This window comes from Podarcis cretensis (genome assembly GCF_951804945.1).
Source record: "Podarcis cretensis genome assembly, chromosome: 2".
NCBI lineage: Eukaryota > Metazoa > Chordata > Lepidosauria > Squamata > Lacertidae > Podarcis > Podarcis cretensis.
The window spans coordinates 123,902,920-123,923,190 of NC_137171.1; the positions used below are offsets into that span (position 1 = coordinate 123,902,920).

Consider the following 20,271-nt stretch of genomic DNA (forward strand, 5'->3'; position numbering starts at 1 on the left):
ATACATCCAGAATTTTCCAGATAGTGTCTGGGCAGAAATCGCTCAACAACTTTGCTCAACAACTTTTGTGTCCAGATTTTCACTTTTTGAAATATGGCAACCCTACATTAATACAGCTAATACATTAGTTTTCCAGATGCAAAAAGACTAATGTCCCTCTTTCCGCACCCCATGTGTGATTTTTTTCCATGTGCAGACTTTTGTTGTTCCTGAAACACTTTACACACACAATTAATTTCTATTGTCTCTACCTGTGTGGATTCTTTGATGTGAAGTATGGTTACTGCTCTGACTGAAGCTCTTTCCACATTTCATACATTTATAGGGTTTTCCCCCTGTGTGGGTTCTCAGATGAACAGTAAGGCTACCACTACACCTTTTTCATCTCATTATATATCATTTCCCAGAAGTGCAATGCAGGAATCTCAGCTGAAGCATCCATGACAGATGGGCCATCCAACCTCTGCCTTGAGCATGGTTTCAACTATGGAAGAGGAGCATACGAATAAAATGAGTAGGGTGAGAAGATGCTGTCAGGGATTGGACCTGCAGAGCAAATTATCTACCACTGAGCCCTTTCCTGAAATAATTTATAATAAAGAAAAGACCCTGAATTATTGGCACAAGAGTGGCACAGTTGATCTAAGCCAGCCTTCTGAAACTTGCAGCCAGCCAAACATCCCAGACTACACCTCCCATAACCCTTGGCCATTGCGCAAAGTAGCTGGAACTGGATGGGAGTTGTAGTCCAACTACACCTGGGTCGCCGGAGACTGTTCCTGGCTGAGCAGCTGGCATAAAGCGGTCGGCTTTATTGATTTATTGATTGATTTGGAATTTGTTAGGTTGCAATGGCTTGCTTTGAAGTCATTTCGGCACCAGGGCGAAGAGAAAATCTCCCCCCAGATAAACGGCGGGCGGGGTGTGCATGTGCGCTTTGATCTTCTCCTCCAACAACCCCCTCCCCCCCCCCCAAATTGCACATTCCCCGGGGAGGCTGTTTCCACCTGCAGGGAGAGGCGGCTTCAGAGAGCATTTTGCAAAGGGAAACGGTCCAGCAGTTCGGGATGCATCCTGCGGCTGCGTTGCATGGGTCAGAGTGCGCACTATGGATTAGGAGAAAGCCGAGAGGGGAAGATGAACCTCCCTCCTCCCCCACTATTCTTCAAGATCTCTTCCACAACCTTGCAAAAAAGCAAATTCTTAATTCTGTGCATTGCACCTCTTTGTCTCTGCAAGCTCCGATCTCCTCCTCTGCAATCCGGTGTCTCCTCTTGGAATATGCAGAGAACCCCCAATAATAATAATAATAATAATAATAATAATAATAATAATAATTTATTATTTCTACCCTGCCCATCTGGCTGGGCCTCCCCAGCCACTCTGGGCGGCTTACATAAAAACCAAAAATACAGTAAAATATCACACGTTAAAAACTTCCCTGAACAGGGCTGCCTTAAGATGTCTTCTGAATGTCAGGTAGTTGTTTATCGCTTTGACATCTGCTGGAAGGGCGTTCCACAGGGTAGGCGCCACTACCGAGAAGGCCCTCTGCCTGGTTCCCTGTAGCTTTGCTTCTCGCAATGAGGGAACCGCCAGCGTCCGGGCAGAATGATGGGGGTGGAGACGCTCCTTCAGGTATACTGGACCGAGGCCGTTTAGGGCTTTAAAGGTCAGCACCAACACTTTGAATTTTGCTCGGAAACGTACTGGGAGCCAATGTAGGTCTTTCAAGACCGGTGTTATATGGTCTCGGCGGCCGCCCCCAGTCACCAGTCTAGCTGCCGCATTCTGGATTAGTTGTAGTTTCCAAGTCACCTTCAAAGGTAGCCCCACGTAGAGCGCATTGCAGTAGTCCAAGCGGGAGATAACCAGAGCATGCACCACTCTGGCGAGACAGTCTGCAGGCAGATAGGGTCTCAGCCTACGTACCAGATGGAGCTGGTAAACAGCTGCCCTGGACACAGATTTGACCTACCCATCTCCAATTCTCCCCACTCCTTCGTATTGCAGCTTCCTGCCTCTCTAGGAAACCAGAGCTCGGTTCTTTTACTGGAGGGCTGAATGACATCAGCTGGGTGTTCGCCCCCCCCCCCATTTCACTTTTCCCCCTTTACCCACCCACCACCCATTTGGTCGGGGTCTGGCTTCAGCAGAGGTCCCCAAAGGGAGCTGCAGCAGCCCTCCTTGTGGGGGTGCCAAGATCATAATGTTGGGAAGGGACCTTGAGGATCATCCAGCCCAACCCCCCTGCAATGTAAGAATCTGCAGCTGCCCCTTATGGGGATCGAACCTGCAACCTGGGCGTTATCAGCAGTGAAATAAAAAATTTAAGGTAAAAAATTTAAGAATAAATTTATATTCATAAATGTACCAAGCAAACGCGTACATAAATCACATGTCTGAAGCAACACAGGAAAACAGCCCTGAAACCACTTTGACTCCCAAACTGACCAAATGATTTCTCTGCAAGGTCAAGGAAAATGGAAACGCCTCCCCATTGTCTTTTCCTTCACAAATCCGGTCTTAAAGGTATGTCTGTGTATGAATAGGTTGAGCCTGTGACCTGGTTCAGGAACTAAGTATTTGTCATTACAAAAGACTGGCCAGGCTCCCCAGGGTATCCAATCAAGTAAGCATTAAGAGGTAACCTGCCAGACAGGAGATAAACAGCGCACTCAGATTTCTGTTGTAGACCGCCCTTTCTGTGATGTAGGTATGATGTTTCTGGGGGTGGTCTTGGACTCCAAGGCGGGCAATTTAAAATGTCTATATAAGGGCGGACACACCTTTGTTCTGGGTTCTCCTCCTTCTCCTGCGTGTGAAGGGGGCACCCTGTTGCAACAGTTCAATAAAGATCAGGCTTACTAGCTGCTTTGCTTCTCAGTATTCTCTGGTTGGCCTCTGTTATTTTCTCCAACCAATGGAGAACCTGCAAAGGACTCTATAAGGGCTCTTGTGTCCCCCATAAGGGCAGATTTTCGTTTATTACAGCAGCTAACCAGCTGAGCTATGAAGAGGCATAACTTTTTCATTAAATTTTCAGATTTTACAAATACCTTTAGACAACACTCAGAATAAATCTCTATCCACTGACTTCCCATCCAACCTTCCATGCTGTTCTTTTCTTACTGCATAAAGCTGTTATATTACTTATATTTCACCCGTTATATACTTGCAGTCTAACTTATTAAACTACTAAGTCTCATCTATTGCTATACTTCAAATTCTGCGTAATTAAGAACAAAATCAGGAAAGTGGAATGTTGCAGTTAAAGGCTCTTGTCAAGCACATTGCAGACATTTCCACATTTGGGTGCCCTTCAGATATAATGTCCTACTTGGGGTTTGTGTGTGTTTTGTATGTGAAAGATCAGAGGCAGCTCCAATAAAATGCCATATGACTCAAAGAGCAGATGGCTGTGCTTTTATGTAGAGCCCAAGTTATTTGCAGTTCTTCTTATGAAACATGAAATTTATTACGATCAGAGACCAGCTTGAGAAACACAAATGGACCTACAATCCCAATAGCAAAACAAACATTTAAAACAATATACAACAATGGATTTTAAGTGCGATAGGCATATAAACACATAAAAACTTTGATAAACAACCTAAAAGAAGTTATGAATAATATTTTGAAACAACAGGATATACCAGAAACCTGGAAAGAAGCCTTTATTACACTCATACCAAAACAAGATTGCGATCTCACACAAGTTAAGAACTACAGACCGATATCTCTGCTAAACACAGATTACAAGATCTTTTCGGGTATTTTGGCAAAAAGATTAAAGAAGATACTGCAAGAACATATTCATGAAGACCAGGTAGGTTTCCTTCCTGGCAGACATATGAAGGACAATGTAAGAAATATAATAAATATTTTGGAATATTTGACTGCCAGTAATGAGAGACAAGCCGTATTAATGTTTGTGGATGCAGAGAAAGCGTTTGATAATGTTTCATGGGAATTTATGTGTCATGAGTGTCAAAAAGATAAACATGAGAGAGGATTGGATTAATTAAAGAAGGGGGGAAGTGGAAATTGAAGCCATATGAACAAGTCAAAAAATATGTATATGATTGGTTGCACTACTTCCAAACAAATGAAATGTTTAAAAAGGATTGTAAAGAGAGGAGATATATTGAAGGAGAGTCTAGATTTCAAAAAGAAATAATAAATAATGATTATAAGGTACTGTCAAAAATGTACAAAATGCTATTGGAATGGCAAACAAAAGACGAAGAAGTTAAATCGGTTATGATACATTGGGCCAGGGACTTTGGTTATAATATACAGTTAGCAGATTGGGAGAAGGTATGGAAGGAAAACATGAAATTCACTGCATGTATGACGATAAAGGAAAACATTATGAAAATGGTATATAGATGGTATATCACTCCCGTTAAACTAGCAAAAATGTATAAAACCTGTAATAAATGTTGGAAGTGTAAGGAAAGGGAAGGGTCATTTTACCATATGTGGTGGGAGTGTAAGAAAGTAAAAGGTTTCTGGGAAATGATATATAATGAGTTGAAAAAGATGATTAAATATACATTTGTGAAGAAACCAGAAGCCTTTTTGTTGGGAATCACAGGAAGAGAAATCAATAGAAGTGACTATAAACTTTTTCAATATGCAGTGACGGTGGCAAGAATCTTAATGGCCCAAAAATGGAAACAAGAAGAACTACCGACACTGGAAGAATGGAGACGGAAACTGATAGACTTTGTTGAACTAGACAAATTGACAGGAAAAATTAGATACCAAAAAGACCACAAGTTCACTCAGGACTGGAGAAAGTTTACGATTTATCTGGAAAATATTTGTGATGAGCAGACAACGCTAGTTGGTTTTAAAGAGGCTTTGTGAATGAGAAAGGGTATTGTAAAAGGGAAAAGAGCCGTAAAGATTTACAAACTGGCAATACAGTTATAAAGGAAATGTGGAATAAATATAAAAGTATGAGGATTGCGGAGGGGGCGGGGGGAAGTCTAAAAAAATTGTTTATCATTTTGAATATGAGTGTGTTTATATAATTTGTAAAAGAAAAATTCTTTTAAAAAATTAATAATAATAAAAAAAACAACCTTAAGAGAAATGACCTGACCCAGAGTCGCCCATGGATCCGAGTTCGGGAATTTTCTTAACAAACTAGATTGAATCGGGGAATGGTCTGCGCCTACAGATCTGTGCACAGAATCTGGCGACAATCCGGGTCATCTTGTGGTCTTGCCTAACAGGAGATTAAATTTTTGCTTTACCGGGAGGTCAGCAAGCCTCACCAGCAGGGGGTCAATGGTTTCTCTACTTCGTAAAAGGAACAACTAAAAAATATGTCTTCAGGGCTTCCTATATCCCCCAATGGACAGGTGCAAATTCTCTGGTCGTATGGGACTTTATTAAGGTTCTTCTTAATAAAAGTTAGCACTTCAGTGGAAAGGCTGAAGAAAATGAATATGCGAGAACCATTGTTGCAATCCGTCTGTCTCAAAAAAACAATGAAGTCGTTATTGGGAGGGGTGGCTAACACCCCAGAGGACAGGATCACACTTCAAAACGACCTTGACAGATTAGAGAACTGGGCCAAAACAAACAAGATGAATTTTAACAGGGAGAAATGTAAAGTATTGCACTTGGGCAAAAAAAATGAGAGGCACAAATACAAGATGGGTGACACCAGGCTTGACACCCGTACATGTGAAAAGGATCTAGGAGTCTTGGTTGACCACAAACTTGACATGAGCCAACAGTGTGACGCGGCAGCTAAAAAAGCCAATGCACTTCTGGGCTGCATCAATAGGAGTATAGCATCTAGATCAAGGGAAGTAATAGTGCCACTGTATTCTGCTCTGGTCAGACCTCAGCTGGAGTACTGTGTCCAGTTCTGGGCACCACAGTTCAAGAAGGACACTGACAAACTGGAACGTGTCCAGAGGAGGGCAACCAAAATGGTCAAAGGCCTGGAAACGATGCCTTATGAGGAACGGCTAAGGGAGCTGGGCATGTTTAGCCTGGAGAAGAGGAGGTTAAGGGATGATATGATAGCCATGTTCAAATATATAAAAGGATGTCACATAGAGGAGGGAGAAAGGTTGTTTTCTGCTGCTCCAGAGAAGCGGACACGGAGCAATGGTTCCAAACTACAAGAAAGAAGATTCCACCTAAACATTAGGAAGAACTTCCTGACAGTAAGAGCTGTTCGACAGTGGAATTTGCTGCCAAGGAGTGTGGTGGAGTCTCCTTCTTTGGAGGTCTTTAAGCAGAGGCTTGACAACCATATGTCAGGAGCGCTCTGATGGTGTTTCCTGCTTGGCAGGGGGTTGGACTCGATGACCCTTGTGGTCTCTTCCGACTCTATGATTCTATGATTCTATGAAGTGTGCCTAGGGGGTGTGTGAAGTCAAGTTAGCACCTCCTGGGGCACAAGCCTGGGCAATGTGTGTGTGTGGGGGGGGGGGGTTCCTGGGCTGCCCAAACAACAAGATCTTCCTCTTGGCTTCGCTGATGTGGTCCAAAGGAAAGCAGAGCAATACGCTAGAACACACCGCGGGAATCTCATCCTGCGACCCCACTGGTGCATCAGCATCCAGCCTCTCAACTGGCAGCATGGCTTAGATGCTGAAGAACAGTCTTTTGTTGAGGAACGGGCTTGGCCCGATTGTGTTCTGCAGCTGATGTTATGAATCCCTGAGATGGATCAGAAGCGCGACAAGTATTTGCAGCTAAAAAGTACGAATGTTTATGTCTTACGCTGCCTATCTTTACCATTGGCGTTGCCTTTATCTATAGCGTTTCGCTTGCTGTGGTTCCAACCCACTCCCCAGTTCCTCAGATGGAAGTGAAATAAATCTACATTGTCAATGGTTACAAGTATAGTTTAAATGAAACGGGTAATGTTTGGCTGGTGGCCTGGCTGGCTCCTGACTTTGCCTCTGGCTGGGCTAAGCTGATGGAATGAATGCCCTAGGAACGTACCCACAAAATTGTCAAGAACAAACAGGGCCCAAGATGCCCAAATCTGTATGGGAAGATCTACAGTGGTACCTTGGTTCTCAAACGCCTTGGTACTCAAAGAACTTGGAACCCAAACACTGCAAACCCAGAAGGAAGTGTTCCGGTTTACGAACTTTTTTCAGAAGCCAAATGTGCTCCGTTTTGAGTGCCACACTTCCGTTTTCAGTGTTATGCTGAGGTCTGTCTGTCTTTGTTATTTATTTTGCGTTTTTGCGGCTCTTTTTTGTTTTGTTTTTGTGACTGCGTGGAACCCAGTTCAGCTACTGATTGATTGATTGATTGATTGTGTGTGTGACTGCAGTACATTGTTTATTGCTTTCATTTTATGGACCAATGGTCTTGTTAGATAATAAAATTCATGTTAAATTGCTGTTTTAGGGGTTGTTTTTAAAAGGTCCGGAACAGATTAATCCATTTTGCATTACTTTCTATGGGAAAGCACACCTTGGTTTTGGAACGCTTTGGTTTTGGAACGGACTTCCGGAACGGATCAAGTTTGAGAACCAAGGTACCACTGTATATGAAGTATATCATCAGGAGACCAATGAACGCAGTGGCCAAGTTTGCCGACAATACTGAATCGTTCAGGACCACTTCAACAGGAGTGAGTGGCAGTAAAATGGCAAATGCAATTCAATGTGAAAAAAAGAAAAATAAAGTTTTGGGTACAGTGGCGGGGTGGGGATATTAATTTCACATATAAGCTCATGGGGTCAGAACTGATGTTAACTGACCAAGAAGAAGAATGCGATGAAGATGATGACCCAGTGTGTGGCAGCTGTGGAAACGCCAAATTCCATGCTAGGGAACAAAAGAAAAAGAAAAAGCTCATCCTCAGCCTTTCATCCCCATCCCAACATTCTCAAGTGTAAAAAACACAGTTAAGAGAATAAAGAAAACCTCAAAATCTACATTCTAGCGGGATATGGATTGTTCATTTCCCCCCACCAAACTCACAAGCCCCAGACTCTGAGTTCTACATACTAGCTGTGTGCCAGGCTTACGACGTACGGGCTTGAAAAGTAACTTGTACAGTCAAGGGACCTATGAAGCTAGGAAAACTAAGAAAAAGTATTCAAATATTCATTGTAAATGGCACATCCGTATTTTTTTTAAAAAAGTTGATATTCACAATTACATGTAGAAAACGGCAGCTGAGCAGTAGAGAACAATTACTGACATAACTACAACAGCAACAAAGAACAGAGAGAGGGGAAACACGTCTGCTGAGGAGTAGAAGACGACAGAATTAAAAAAAAGTTGAGTTCGACTGGCGTCCTTCCATTCGGTGGAGCTAGCTGCTCCACATTGCCAGAAGGGTGACTGGAGATCTGGGACAGCCGGTATTGTTATTAACAAAACTAATGAACAGAAGCAATTTGTCCCGTTTCACTTTACCTTCAACAACTCTTCCGTGCTGGGTCAAATGTTCACATAAAGCTGTGCCCCAAATTTTACTGCACCACCCACCCTTTGTGGGCAAAGAGACCCGCTTCTGGTGCCATCGCTGGAAGCTGGTAACATTGCTAACAGGTCTTTTTGCTGCACTCTGGGATCGCTAAATTGTTCCGACTGAGAACAAGGCTAGAATTTCATCTTGGTTTTCAAACAGCTTCGTTCCTGAACATTTTGGCTCCTGAATTCTGCAAACCCGGAAGTGAGTGTTCCAGTTTGCAAACTATTTTTGGAAGCTGAATGTCTGACAGGGCTTCTGCGGCTTCCAATTGGCTGCAGGAGCTTCCTGCAGCCAATCAGAAACCGCGCTTTAGTTTTCAAACATTTTGGAAGTCGAAAGGATTTCCAGAACGAATTCTGTTCAACTTCCAAGGTAGAACTGTTATGACAATGTCGACCACCTGAGAGGTGCGGGAATTGAGTTCTGGTGAGTCCCAGCCGGGGGAAAAAGCCCTGGGGCAACCCCACCCCAAATGAAACACCAATCCTCTTTCACCACACCCCCCTCCAGCATAACGGCAAGGCCCCCTTGACAGCATAAGGAAATTCAGCTGGTATCCGGTGCCATCTCCCTAGGCACGAGCGAGATCCTCAAACCATGCCTTTGTTCTGCTTTAGAAGCACCAGGTGCTCAAACATGTCATCCGCCAGAGAATGTCTTTTCAAGGTCATTACGTTCCCCCCTGCGCCAAAGAGGCGCTCAGCAGCGGCGCTGGAAGGCAGGCCCGTGTTGTAGGCAAGGAAACTTTTCAAAATCTGCGGGAAGGCATGCAGCGAAGACAGCTCGCTGTTGGGGAACTTCAAGTACCGCGAGACCTCCTCTTCGGCAGAGTCCGATGCCGACTTCTTGCTTCGGGACTGTATGCCGAAAAACTCGTCATCGCAGTCGACGGTGCACTCCCTCTCCGAAGAGCTCTTGACCTGCTCGGTGACCACCCTCTGAATCTCGGCTCTCAGCAAAGCTTCCATGGTGCTTTTGCCGATCTCAGTGTTGCACAGATCCAACCAGTCCACCTTGAACCGAGGGTGCAAGCAGGCAGCCACCAACAGCTTCCTGTCCTTCCAAATCGGCTCAAACCTTTTCCTTATCCCTTCCCGCACAATCTTCACCAGAGGACGGCAGTAGGTGCAATTTGCAGGCTTCTTCTCCAGCACCTCCAACTTATGGTCCAGAGCATAGAGAGTGGGGAGCAGGTAACCCATAAACATGCCGTTTTCCTTTTGAAGGATATCAAGGGCCTGGGCCACAGGAGCAAGGATCTCGCAATATTCTTGGACCACCTGGGCCTCGGGAGCTGTGATCCTCTGCAAGGAGCAGAAGTCCAGGATGGAATCCATCTTCTGCGGTGCAGTGGACAATAGATCCCTTATCTGTTTCAGAGCATCGTAGGTGGTGCTCCACCTGGTCTTACTGGGGACCCTGAGCAAGACCCCGCAGTGGTCTTTGATGTACTCTGTGGTAATCGGCGATTGCTTTTGTTTGGACCACAGCTTAGAACACTTCCCCAGCAAGGAGCAAAAGTGTTTCTTGAAACCGCCCAGAGGAGAATTCTTAGAGTTGAGGACTCTCTCGATGTCTTGGGTGGCCACCAAATTCAGCGTGTAGCTTGCGCACCTTTGGTGTGGGGGCAAGCACATTTCTTCTTCAGCGGCCCTGTATTCACCCGTGTCCAGAATGTTACAGACATCCACAAAATCCACTTCCTGCTGGTCGTTGTCTCCTTCGTCTACTTGGTCCATGACATCCACCGCCTCCTTGTCTGTGTAGAAAGCTCTGAAGGCTTTGACCAGGTTACAGCCGTTATCTGTGGTGGTGCATACCACTTTGTGGTGGATTTTGTACTCCACGTGGATGTTGTGCAGAGTCGTGGCGAGGTCGTAGGCGTGGTGTCCTTTCAGGCGTCGGCAGGCCAAGGCACAACACTCCCGAGTTAGGGTCTCCGGGTTGATCCAGTGGGCCGTAACCCCGAGGTAGGTCTTCCGTCCATGCGTCCAGCAGTCCGCAGTGGTCGCCACATGCTGCACCCGTGTCAGTTTCATGGCCGCCTCCTCCCGCATGTGGTAGGCCTTCTTTTCCAGCCTCTCTTTCAGAGTCTTGGAGGACATGATGGAGAGCTCCTTGCCGAGGCCCAGGCGAGCAAACTCGATGAACGAGGGCTTGTCCACCAGCTGGAGGGGCACCGTCTCCTCCACAATGAAATCCAGCAGTTTCTTATCCAGCAGTTTCTGGCTGACAGGCTCCCTGCTGGACCCCCATCTCTCCAGGGTTGCCGGTATCTTGGGAGGTCTCAAGCAGCTCGCGTCTTCCGCCTCGGAGAAGTCGTGCTTCTTTGTATTCTTCCGTTTCGCAGCCTCGAGGACTCTGAGCTGCTCTGGGTGCTGCTTCTGGAAAAGAAAAGAGCATTACATTATTTTTATAATTTTTAAAATTTGATTAAAAAAAAATATGAATGTACATCAAACAGCAATTCAAAATCTGAATATGAAGATTGTTCTGAATCTCCTGACTTCCCCCCATCCCTTCCATGGGTCCTAATGATAATATTTACTGTTACCTACTATAATTTCTGGCTAGGGCTTGCCGATCGAAAGGTCGGCGGTTCGAATCCCTGCGGCGGGGTGCGCTCCCGCTGCTCGGTCCCAGCGCCTGCCAACCTAGCAGTTCGAAAGCACCTCCGGCTGCAAGTAGATAAATAGGGACCGCTTACCAGCGGGAAGGTAAACGGCGTTTCCGTGTGCGGCTCTGGCTCGCCAGAGCAGCGATGTCACGCTGGCCACGTGACCCGGAAGTGTCTCCGGACAGCGCTGGCCCCTGGCCTCTTAAGTGAGATGGGCGCACAACCCCAGAGTCTGTCAAGACTGGCCCGTACGGGCAGGGGTACCTTTACCTTTACCTTACTATAATTATTATTATTATAGCCCCAAAAGGAAAATGAGCAAAGTCCCAACTAAAGAAGAATGGCAACTTAAACTGATGGAATATGCACAGCTTGTGGGCCTAACATACAGAATAAGAGAACAAGAAGAACATACATTTAGAGAAGATTGGAAAATGTTTGTTGAATATACGGAGGAAAATTGTGTTTATTTGAAAATGTGGGCCGAATTAAGATAAATTCAACAATGTAAATAAGTTTTGATGGATGTAATAATGGAACATGGAATGGTTTAGTTTATATAAAATATGCAGGTATTTATGCTGCGCAAAATGAACCATGGAAAGAGAGGAAGGGAAGTCATTGATATTTTTTAAGGTTGTTTAAGTGAATATTTTTAAATGTAAAACAGAAATTTAATTCTCTCTCTCTCTCTCTCTCTCTCCTCTTCTGGCAGTGGCCAACCAGACATTAAGCCTCAGCCTCAGGTGTCTCCATTGGGCACCTACCTGCAGATGCCGTTTCAAGTTGGACGTGGAGGTTGTGGCGGCGCTCACCGTTTTCACTTTCGGCAAGCAGAACTTGCACTGCACCGTCACGTTTTTGCCCTTCTGCGACACAAAACAAAAGGCGCACTCAAAGCCAAGCCACGGCAGCGGTTTGGCGGAGGTCGACGGTCTCGCCAGCAGGGCATCTTGGGCAGTGCCCTCCTCCCCGACAACCTTGCAGTCGATATTCTGGCCTTTCTGGGTCTCTGTAAGCAGAGCAAGAATAATCTCTATTGAGACAAACCTTCTTCTTCCTCTACCTTTCCCTGACCAGAGAAAGTGATCAGGGGATTCTGTTGGGATTCCCAGTATCGATGACTGTTGATATTTGTGTCCCGGTATTGGCTGAGCAACTTCACCCCACTGAAGCCATCGCAACACCACCCAGACCTCAGTAAACACAGGGACTCTTGCCGGGACGTGGTTCAATCAAGTTATGGGGTGTATGCAGCCTTTGCCACCGCCAATATTCGGATTTACTCTAAGAAGCCCAGATATCGTCCCACAGTTTTTGCTAACATCATAACCTTTCCCAAGACGTTTCTTAAAATCGGTACCTGCCACCATATGTGGTGGAACTGCGAAGTTATCCACGAATTTTGGAATAACATTTATAGTGAATTTAAAAAAACTATTCAAACTCACATTTCTAAAAAGACCAGCAATTTTTCTATTAGGTATATTACCAATGGAAATAAAAATATATATAAAACCATTGTTTATGTACGCAATTACGGCAACCAGAATAATAGTGGCAAGAAATTGGAAGAATGAAATCTTACCAATGATTACAGAGTGGCAAATTCTTATGACAGAATACCTGCAACTAGCAAAATTGACTGGAAAAATTAGAGGAGTGTCAAACCAGAAGGTATATAGGGAATGGAAAATATTTAAAGAATACTTTAAAGCGTACTGTACAAACAATAAGATACTTGCAGAAATAGAGTGATACTGGTAACCAAGAATTACATAAAATATAATAGTGGATTTTTCATATATATATAAACACACAAAACAAAATAATATGAATCTGTGCAAGGAATACAGAAAATATAAGTAGTATAATGAGAATTATTGGAAGTTATATATTTTAATCTGTCATGTAAGTGTAATATATTGTATTTGTTTATGTTTGTTTGTTTCTTTATCTTTTCTTATTTCATCGTTTCTATTCATTTGCATCATTTTCTTTGATGTTATGTAACTCGTGTATATTTGTCTATGTGAAAATTAATAAAGATTTTCTAACAATAAAATTAAATCGGTACCTGCCCATCTTGTCACTTCCTCCGAGCCCCACCTAATCGGGTCTTCTTCTTTCAGCCAAGACATCAAGTCCGGTTTGGGGATTTCTTTCAAAGAAACAAACAGGCTAGTTGCTCCCGAGGACAAAATATATTCCATGTCCACCCACTGCTATAGCCTTCTCCCAAAAAGCCCAGAGGAAAATGCATTGACCTCCAGCTGAATGATAGGATCCAGCAGGATTCACCTGGCTAATAATAATAATAATAATAATAATAATTTGTATACCACCCTTCATCTAAAGATCTCAGGGCGGTTCACAGCATAAAAATACAAGGTGAAAAAATAAAAAATAAAAACAAGAACAAGAAACAAAACAATACCCCCCCACACACAAACAAATTTAAAAGGATACAGGATGTTAAGCAGCCAAATGCCTTGTTAAAGGGGAACGTTTACAGGGCTCTTTGCCTCTCAGCGACAGAGGCAGTGGTGTGGGGGGAATAGGAGATAAAATTTGGCAGGTGGGAGGAGCAGTTTGGGAACCCGCAGCCTGAAGTAACAGGAAAGCTGGTGTTTGGTACAGTGGTGCCTCGCAAGACGAAATCAATCCGTTCCGCGAGTCTCTTCGTCTTGCGGTTTTTTCGTCTTGCGAAGCACGGCTATTAGCGGCTTAGCGGATTAGCGCTATTAGCGGCTTAGCGGCTATTAGCGGCTTAGGTAAAGGTAAAGGTACCCCTGCCCATACGGGCCAGTCTTGACAGACTCTGGGGTTGTGCGCCCATCTCACTTAAGAGGCCAGGGGCCAGCGCTGTCCGGAGACACTTCCGGGTCACGTGGCCAGCGTGACATCGCTGCTCTGGCCAGAGCCAGAGCCAGAGCCAGAGCCGCACACGGAAACGCCGTTTACCTTCCCGCTGGTAAGCGGTCCCTATTTATCTACTTGCACCCGGAGGTGCTTTCGAACTGCTAGGTTGGCAGGCGCTGGGACCGAGCAGCGGGAGTGCACCCCGCCGCAGGGATTCGAACCACCGACCTTTCGATCGGCAAGTCCTAGGCGCTGAGGCTTTAACCCACAGCGCCACCTGCTTAGCAGCTTAGAAAAAGGGGGGGGGAACTCGCAAGAACTTGCAAGACGTTTCATCTTGCGAAGCAAGCCCATAGGGAAATTCGTCTTGCGAAGCACCTCAAAAGACGGAAAACTCTTTCGTCTAGCGAGTTTTTCGTCTTGCGAGGCACCACTGTACATTTGACCATGTGGTCTCCCATCAGAAGAGATTTTCTTTATGAGGAGAGTCCTTTGGATCACACCAAAAGTCTGTCTCATTCAGCATCCCCCAGGAAGCCCAAAAGACATAAGGCAACAACCCTCAAGCGCTGTCTTCTTGCAGTCACTGAGAGCTTTCTCTTTCATGAATCCATCTGTTCTGCTTTTGCAACATCCCTACAAAGGCCAACTGGATCCATATGGGAATCCCACAAGGAGGAAGTAAAGACAATGGCCCATTTCAGCTGCTGGTGCTCATGATTAGTCATCATGATTAGTAGTGAGAGCTTTACCTTCCATCAGTTTGCTTAACCCTAGTCTTCTGCCCACCGGAAGAACGCATAGCCTGAGAGGTTAACCCAGCGGTTCCCAAAGCGGGCGATACTACTGCCCCCTGGTGGTGGTGCAGCGGTACGGTTACCAGGGGAGGCGCAAAGAGGCAGGCAGAGGAATGGGGTGGGGTGAACAATGGAAGTTTAAATGTCTATCAGGCTTTGAAAAGTCGGTACCCATCAATCTTGTGGAATTAGTTAAGCTGAATACAGTGGTGCCTCGCAAGACGAAAAGAATCCGTTCCGCGATTCTCTTCGTCTAGCGGTTTTTTCGTCTTGCGAAGCAAGCCCATTGACGGCTTAGCGGCTTAGCGGCTTTTAGCGGCTTATCAGCTTAGCGGATAAGCGGCTTAGAAAAAGGGGGGGGGGAAGGGGAAAAAAGTCGGAAAAACTCGCAAGACATTTTGTCTTGCGAAGCAAGCCCATAGGGAAATTCGTTTTGCGAAGCGCCTCCAAAACGGAAAACCCTTTCATCTAGCGGGTTTTTTGTCTTGCGAGGCATTCGTCTTGCAGGGCATTCGTCTTGCGGGGCACCACTGTACTGTACAGTGGTATCTCTGGTTGCAAACGGGATCCGTTGCAGAGGACCGTTCGCAACATGAAAAGAACACAACCTGCAGCGGCATGTCTGTGCAGGTTGCGATTCGCTGCTTCTGCGCATGACATCATTTTTGCGCGTCTGCGCATGCGCGAGCAGGGAAACCTGGAAATAACCCTTTCGGGTACTTCCGGGTCGCCACGGGATGTAACATGAGGTATGACTGTAGTTTTAATTGGATTTTGAATAAATGTGAAGGAAGCCAATAACACAATAAAATTCAAAACAATGCATTGCAAGCCGCTTTTCTGAATAATGCTTTTCATAGGGTAGGGGTCACTGGGGACGAGTTTGATGTAAGCCAAGGGAGCAAGAGCCCGCCAAACATTTGGGAACCACTGGGTTAATCTGTCAGAAATGATAATGGCAATTTATTCTATTCCCAAAAGCTGGGCACCTACCTGCTGATGTCTCTTCTTCTTTCGGATCCTGGGGAAACGGGTCGTCTCCTTCTTCCCAGCAGGAGCTAACATCTGATTCTTTCGAGGAAACAAAAACAGATGCTTCTGATCACAAAACAGTAATAGTAATAGTAATAGTAAGTTGGGACGCAGGTGGCGCTGTGGGTTAAAGCCTCAGCGCCTAGGACTTGCCGATCGAAAGGTCGGCGGTTCGAATCCCTGCGGCGGGGTGCGCTCCCGCTGCTCGGTCCCAGCGCCTGCCAACCTAGCAGTTCGAAAGCACCTCCGGGTGCAAGTAGATAAATAGGGACCGCTTACCAGCGGGAAGGTAAACGGCGTTTCCGTGTGCGGCTCTGGCTCGCCAGAGCAGCGACGTCACGCTGGTCACGTGACCCGGAAGTGTCTCCGGACAGCGCTGGCCCCTGGCCTCTTAAGTGAGATGGGCGCACAACCCCAGAGTCTGTCAAGACTGGCCCGTACGGGCAGGGGTACCTTTACCTTTAATAGTAAGTTATTATTTGTACCCCACCCATCTGGCAGGGTTTCCCCAGCCACTCTGGAGAACCAGAGCCGCGCACGGAAACGCCGTTTACCTTCCCGCCGGAGCAGTTCCTATTTATCTACTTGCACTTTGAGGTGCTTTCGAACAGCTAGGTTGGCAGGAGCAGGGACCGAGCAACGGGAGCTCACCCCATGGCGGGGATTCGAACCGCCGACCTTCTGATTGGCAAGTCCTCTGCCTCTGTGGAGGCGGGGGAGGGGTGGGAGCATCCTTACCCAGAGAAGTCACTGTCTCATAATTCTCCTCCATGACCTCCCTGTGCAGAGCTCTTTGGCCAGGATCCAGCAGAGCCCATTCCTCCTCCGTGAAAAACACAGCCACCTCCTCAAATGTCACCAGGTCCTGGAAGAGAGCAAATAACGCCAAGGTTGCAGGTTGGACCCTCGTTTGGGAACAATCACATATATTCCTGTGTTGCAGAGGGTCAGACTAGATGATCCTTGGGGGTCCCTTCCAACTCTACGACTCCACTAATAATAATAATAATAATAATAATAATAATAATAATTTATTATTTGTACCCCACCCATCTGGCTGGGTTTCCCCAGCCACTCTGGGCGGCTTCCAACAAAGATTAAAAATACATTAAAACGTATTTCAATGTGGTGCCGTGGTTAAAGTATCAGACTAGGACCAGAGAGACCCGGGTTCGAATCCCCGTCCAGCCATGATGAAGCTCAGTGGGTGAACCAGGGCTCAGCCTTAGCCTACCTCTCAGGGTTGTTGTGCAGGGGAATTAAACGAGAACCACGCAGACTCCCTGGAGGAAAAGATGGGGTATAAATGCAACAACCTCAGATATGCAGATGACACAACCTTGATGGCAGAAAGTGAGGAGGAATTAAAGAACCTTTTATTGAGGGTGAAAGAGGAGAGTGCAAAATATGGTCTGAAGCTCAACATCAAAAAAACGAAGATCATGTTTACTGGGCCCATCACCTCCTGGCAAATAGAAGGGGAAGAAATGGAGGCAGTGAGAGATTTTACTTTCTTGGGCTCCATGATCACTGCAGATGGTGACAGCAGTCACGAAATTAAAAGATGCCTGCTTCTTGGGAGAAAAGCAATGACAAACCTAGACAGCATCTTAAAAAGCAGAGACATCTCCTTGCCAACGAAGGTCCGTATAGTTAAAGCTATGGTTTTCCCAGTAGTGATGTATGGAAGTGAGAGCTGGACCATAAAGAAGGCTGATCGCAGAAGAATAGATGCTTTTGAATTCTGGTGCTGGAGGAGACTCTTGAGAGTCCCATGAACTGCAAGAAGATCAAACCTCTCCATTCTGAAGGAAACCAGCCCTGAGTGCTCACTGGAAGGACAGATCCTGAAGCTCAGGCTCCAATACTTTGGCCACCTCATGAGAAGATAAGACTCCCTGGAAAAGACCCTGATGTTGGGAAAGATGGAGGGCACAAGGAGAAGGGGACGACAGAGGACGAGATGGTTGGACAGTGTTCTCGAAGCTACCAGCATGAGTTTGACCAAACTGCGGGAGGCAGTGGAAGACAGGAGTACCTGGCGTGCTCTGGTCCAGGGGGTCACGAAGAGGCGGACATGACTAAATGACTAAACAACAACAATGGTGGGAAGCACTGCATTGCTTTAGGAACATTTTTTTTAGTGTTTCAGGAGGGAGTGTGTGTGTGTGTGTGTGTGTGAGAGAGAGAGAGAGAGAGAGAGGGAGGGAGGGAGGGGGAGAGAGAGAGAGAGAGCGAGCACGCACAGCAGTGTGTTGTAGTGGTTAGAGTCTCGGGCTAGGACTCTGGGAGATGCCAGGATTCAAATATGCCAGTCGGCGTTTGACACACTAATCTAAGATAGACCCAATGGTCTGAATCAGGATAAGGCAGCTTATACAGTGGTACCTCGGGTTAAGTGCTTTTGAATTCTGGTGCTGGAGGAGACTCTTGAGAGTCCCATGGACTGCAAGAAGATCCAACCTCTCCATCCTTAAGGAAATCAGCCCTGAGTGCTCACTGGAAGGACAGATTGTGAAGCTGAGGCTCCAGTACTTTGGCCACCTCATGAGAAGAGAAGACTCCCTGGAAAAGACCCTGATGTTGGGAAAGATGGAGGGCACAAGGAGAAGGGGACGACAGAGGATGAGATGGTTGGATGGTGTTCTTGAAGCTACCAGCATGAGTTTGACCAAACTGCGGGAGGCAGTGGAAGACAGGAGTGCCTGGTGTGCTCTGGTCCAGGGGGTCAAGAAGAGTCGGACACAACTAAACAACAACAACAAATGCAACAAATCTTTGAATTAATTAAAGCAATCCCTGGGATTTCCCACCATGCCTAGGAGACAGAAAAAGGAGATTCCCCGATTCCTCTCCCCCCCCCCCCCATCAAGGTGCGTGTAAAGCTGCGCTCCTTCACCCCCCTCAACCGCTTTGCACCCGGAGCCGCGCCTCCCCAGAGCATCCCATCTGGCCTGCCTTGCAGGAGCGTCGTGCAATGCAAAGAAGGCAAGATCCGGCATGCTCTCCCCGACCTTTCTTGCATTGCACCCTGAACTCTTCTCTCTCTGCTGGCCCAGCTCCTCTTCTGGAGGTAAACTCGCGAGGAGGCCACCTCCCTGCGGGCCTGCACAATGGACCATAGGGACAGGGAAGGGCGCCGCGCCGCCTTCACTTCCGGCTCCCATTCAAACGAGGAGGAGCAACAGCTGTTTCCTTTGCGCTGGCCGCCTGCGAATGGGAACCCGAAGTGTCTCAGCGATGCCCGTGGGTGGCACTGAGAAAGGCGCTCTGATTATTGGGGAGGGAGGGAGATCTCTTGGCTAAGGGTTGCAAGGGAGGCAGAGGAAGACAAAAGAAGTGCCCTTTTTTTGTGAATTCAGCAGAAAAGCCTGCTGGGTCAGGCGAAAGGGGACACATCTGCTGTGTCTGAAAAGACTTGCACTATTTGCACATGGCAAATAGTCTTCCTTGGCTGGTATGAGATCATAGAATCATAGAATCCTAGAGTTGGAAGAGAGCACAAGGGCCATCGAGTCCAACCCCCTGCCAAGCAGGAAACACCATCAGAGCACTCCTGACATATGGTTGTCAAGCCTCTGCTTAAAGACCTCCAAAGAAGGAGACCCCACCACACTCCTAGGCAGCAAATTCCACTGTCAAACAGCTCTTACTGCCAGGAAGTTCTTCCTAATGTTTAGGTGGGATCTTCTTTCTTGTAGTTTGGATCCATTGCTCCGTGTCCGCTTCTCTGGAGCAGCAGAAAACAACCTTTCTCCCTCCTCTACGTGACATCCTTTTATATATTTGAACATGGCTATCATATCCCCCCTTAACCTCCTCTTCTCCAGGCTCAACATGCCCAGCTCCCTTAGCCGTTCCTCATAAGGCATCGTTTCCAGGCCTTTGACCATTTTGGTTGCCCTCCTCTGGACACATTCCAGTTTGTCCGTGTCCTTCTTGAACTGTGGTGCCCAGAACTGGACACAGTACTCCAGGTGAGGTCTGACCAGAGCAGAATGCAGTGGCACTATTACTTCCTTGATCTAGATGCTATACTCCTATTGATGCAGCCCAGAATTGCATTGGCTTTTTTAGCTGCCGCGTCACACTGTTGGCTCATGTCAAGATGTTTTTGATGCAAAGGTGGGGGGCTGCGGGCTGGGAATAATAATAAATAATAATAAATTTTTATTTATACCCACCCTTCCCGGTTCAGAAAACCGGGCTCAGGGCGGCTAACAACAAATTTAAAACACCTAATTGATGCAAACAAAAAAACAGCATAAAATACAGTATAAAACGTGAATAAGTTCAGAATTCAAAGATTGATTTAGGGGGGAAATCCATCCAATAAACATTAGATGATCACCAGGGCTAGCTGGCTAAATTAGTCCCATTTGGGCCAGCGAGGAGACCAGGGGAGAATTAACGGGTAATCTTCATAAAAAGGGGAGGGGGAGGGAAGGAAGGTGAATAAAATATCGGGCTAAGTTCAAGTTGAAAGC

At 46.4% G+C, this 20,271-nt stretch overlaps 1 protein-coding gene across 1 annotated transcript; it reads right to left on the bottom strand.

The window, feature by feature from the left end:
* Window positions 1-8,102: 8,102 nt before the first annotated feature.
* Window positions 8,103-18,945, bottom strand: LOC307206897 (uncharacterized protein). The gene is made up of 6 exons (XM_079960378.1): window positions 18,799-18,945; window positions 16,523-16,649; window positions 15,746-15,823; window positions 13,171-13,254; window positions 11,861-12,105; window positions 8,103-10,860 (listed from the first exon to the last, which is right to left on the bottom strand). Exons 1-6 carry the CDS (start codon window positions 18,904-18,906, stop codon window positions 9,067-9,069), a joined length of 2,436 nt encoding a protein of 811 aa, XP_079816504.1. The 5' UTR covers window positions 18,907-18,945; the 3' UTR covers window positions 8,103-9,066.
* Between the last annotated feature and the right edge of the window lie 1,326 nt (window positions 18,946-20,271).

Excerpts from the sequence above, each read along its gene's own strand:
- LOC307206897 (XM_079960378.1), bottom strand. The coding sequence starts at position 18,906 with ATGGTCCATTGTGCAGGCCCGCAGGGAGGTGGCCTCCTCGCGAGTTTA. Across the intron at positions 16,650-18,798 it reads CAGGGTGCAATGCAAGAAAG|GACCTGGTGACATTTGAGGA; the intron begins GTCGGGGAGAGC and ends GCTCTCTTCCAG. Across the intron at positions 10,861-11,860 it reads ACTTGAAACGGCATCTGCAG|AAGCAGCACCCAGAGCAGCT; the intron begins GTAGGTGCCCAA and ends TTTCTTTTCCAG.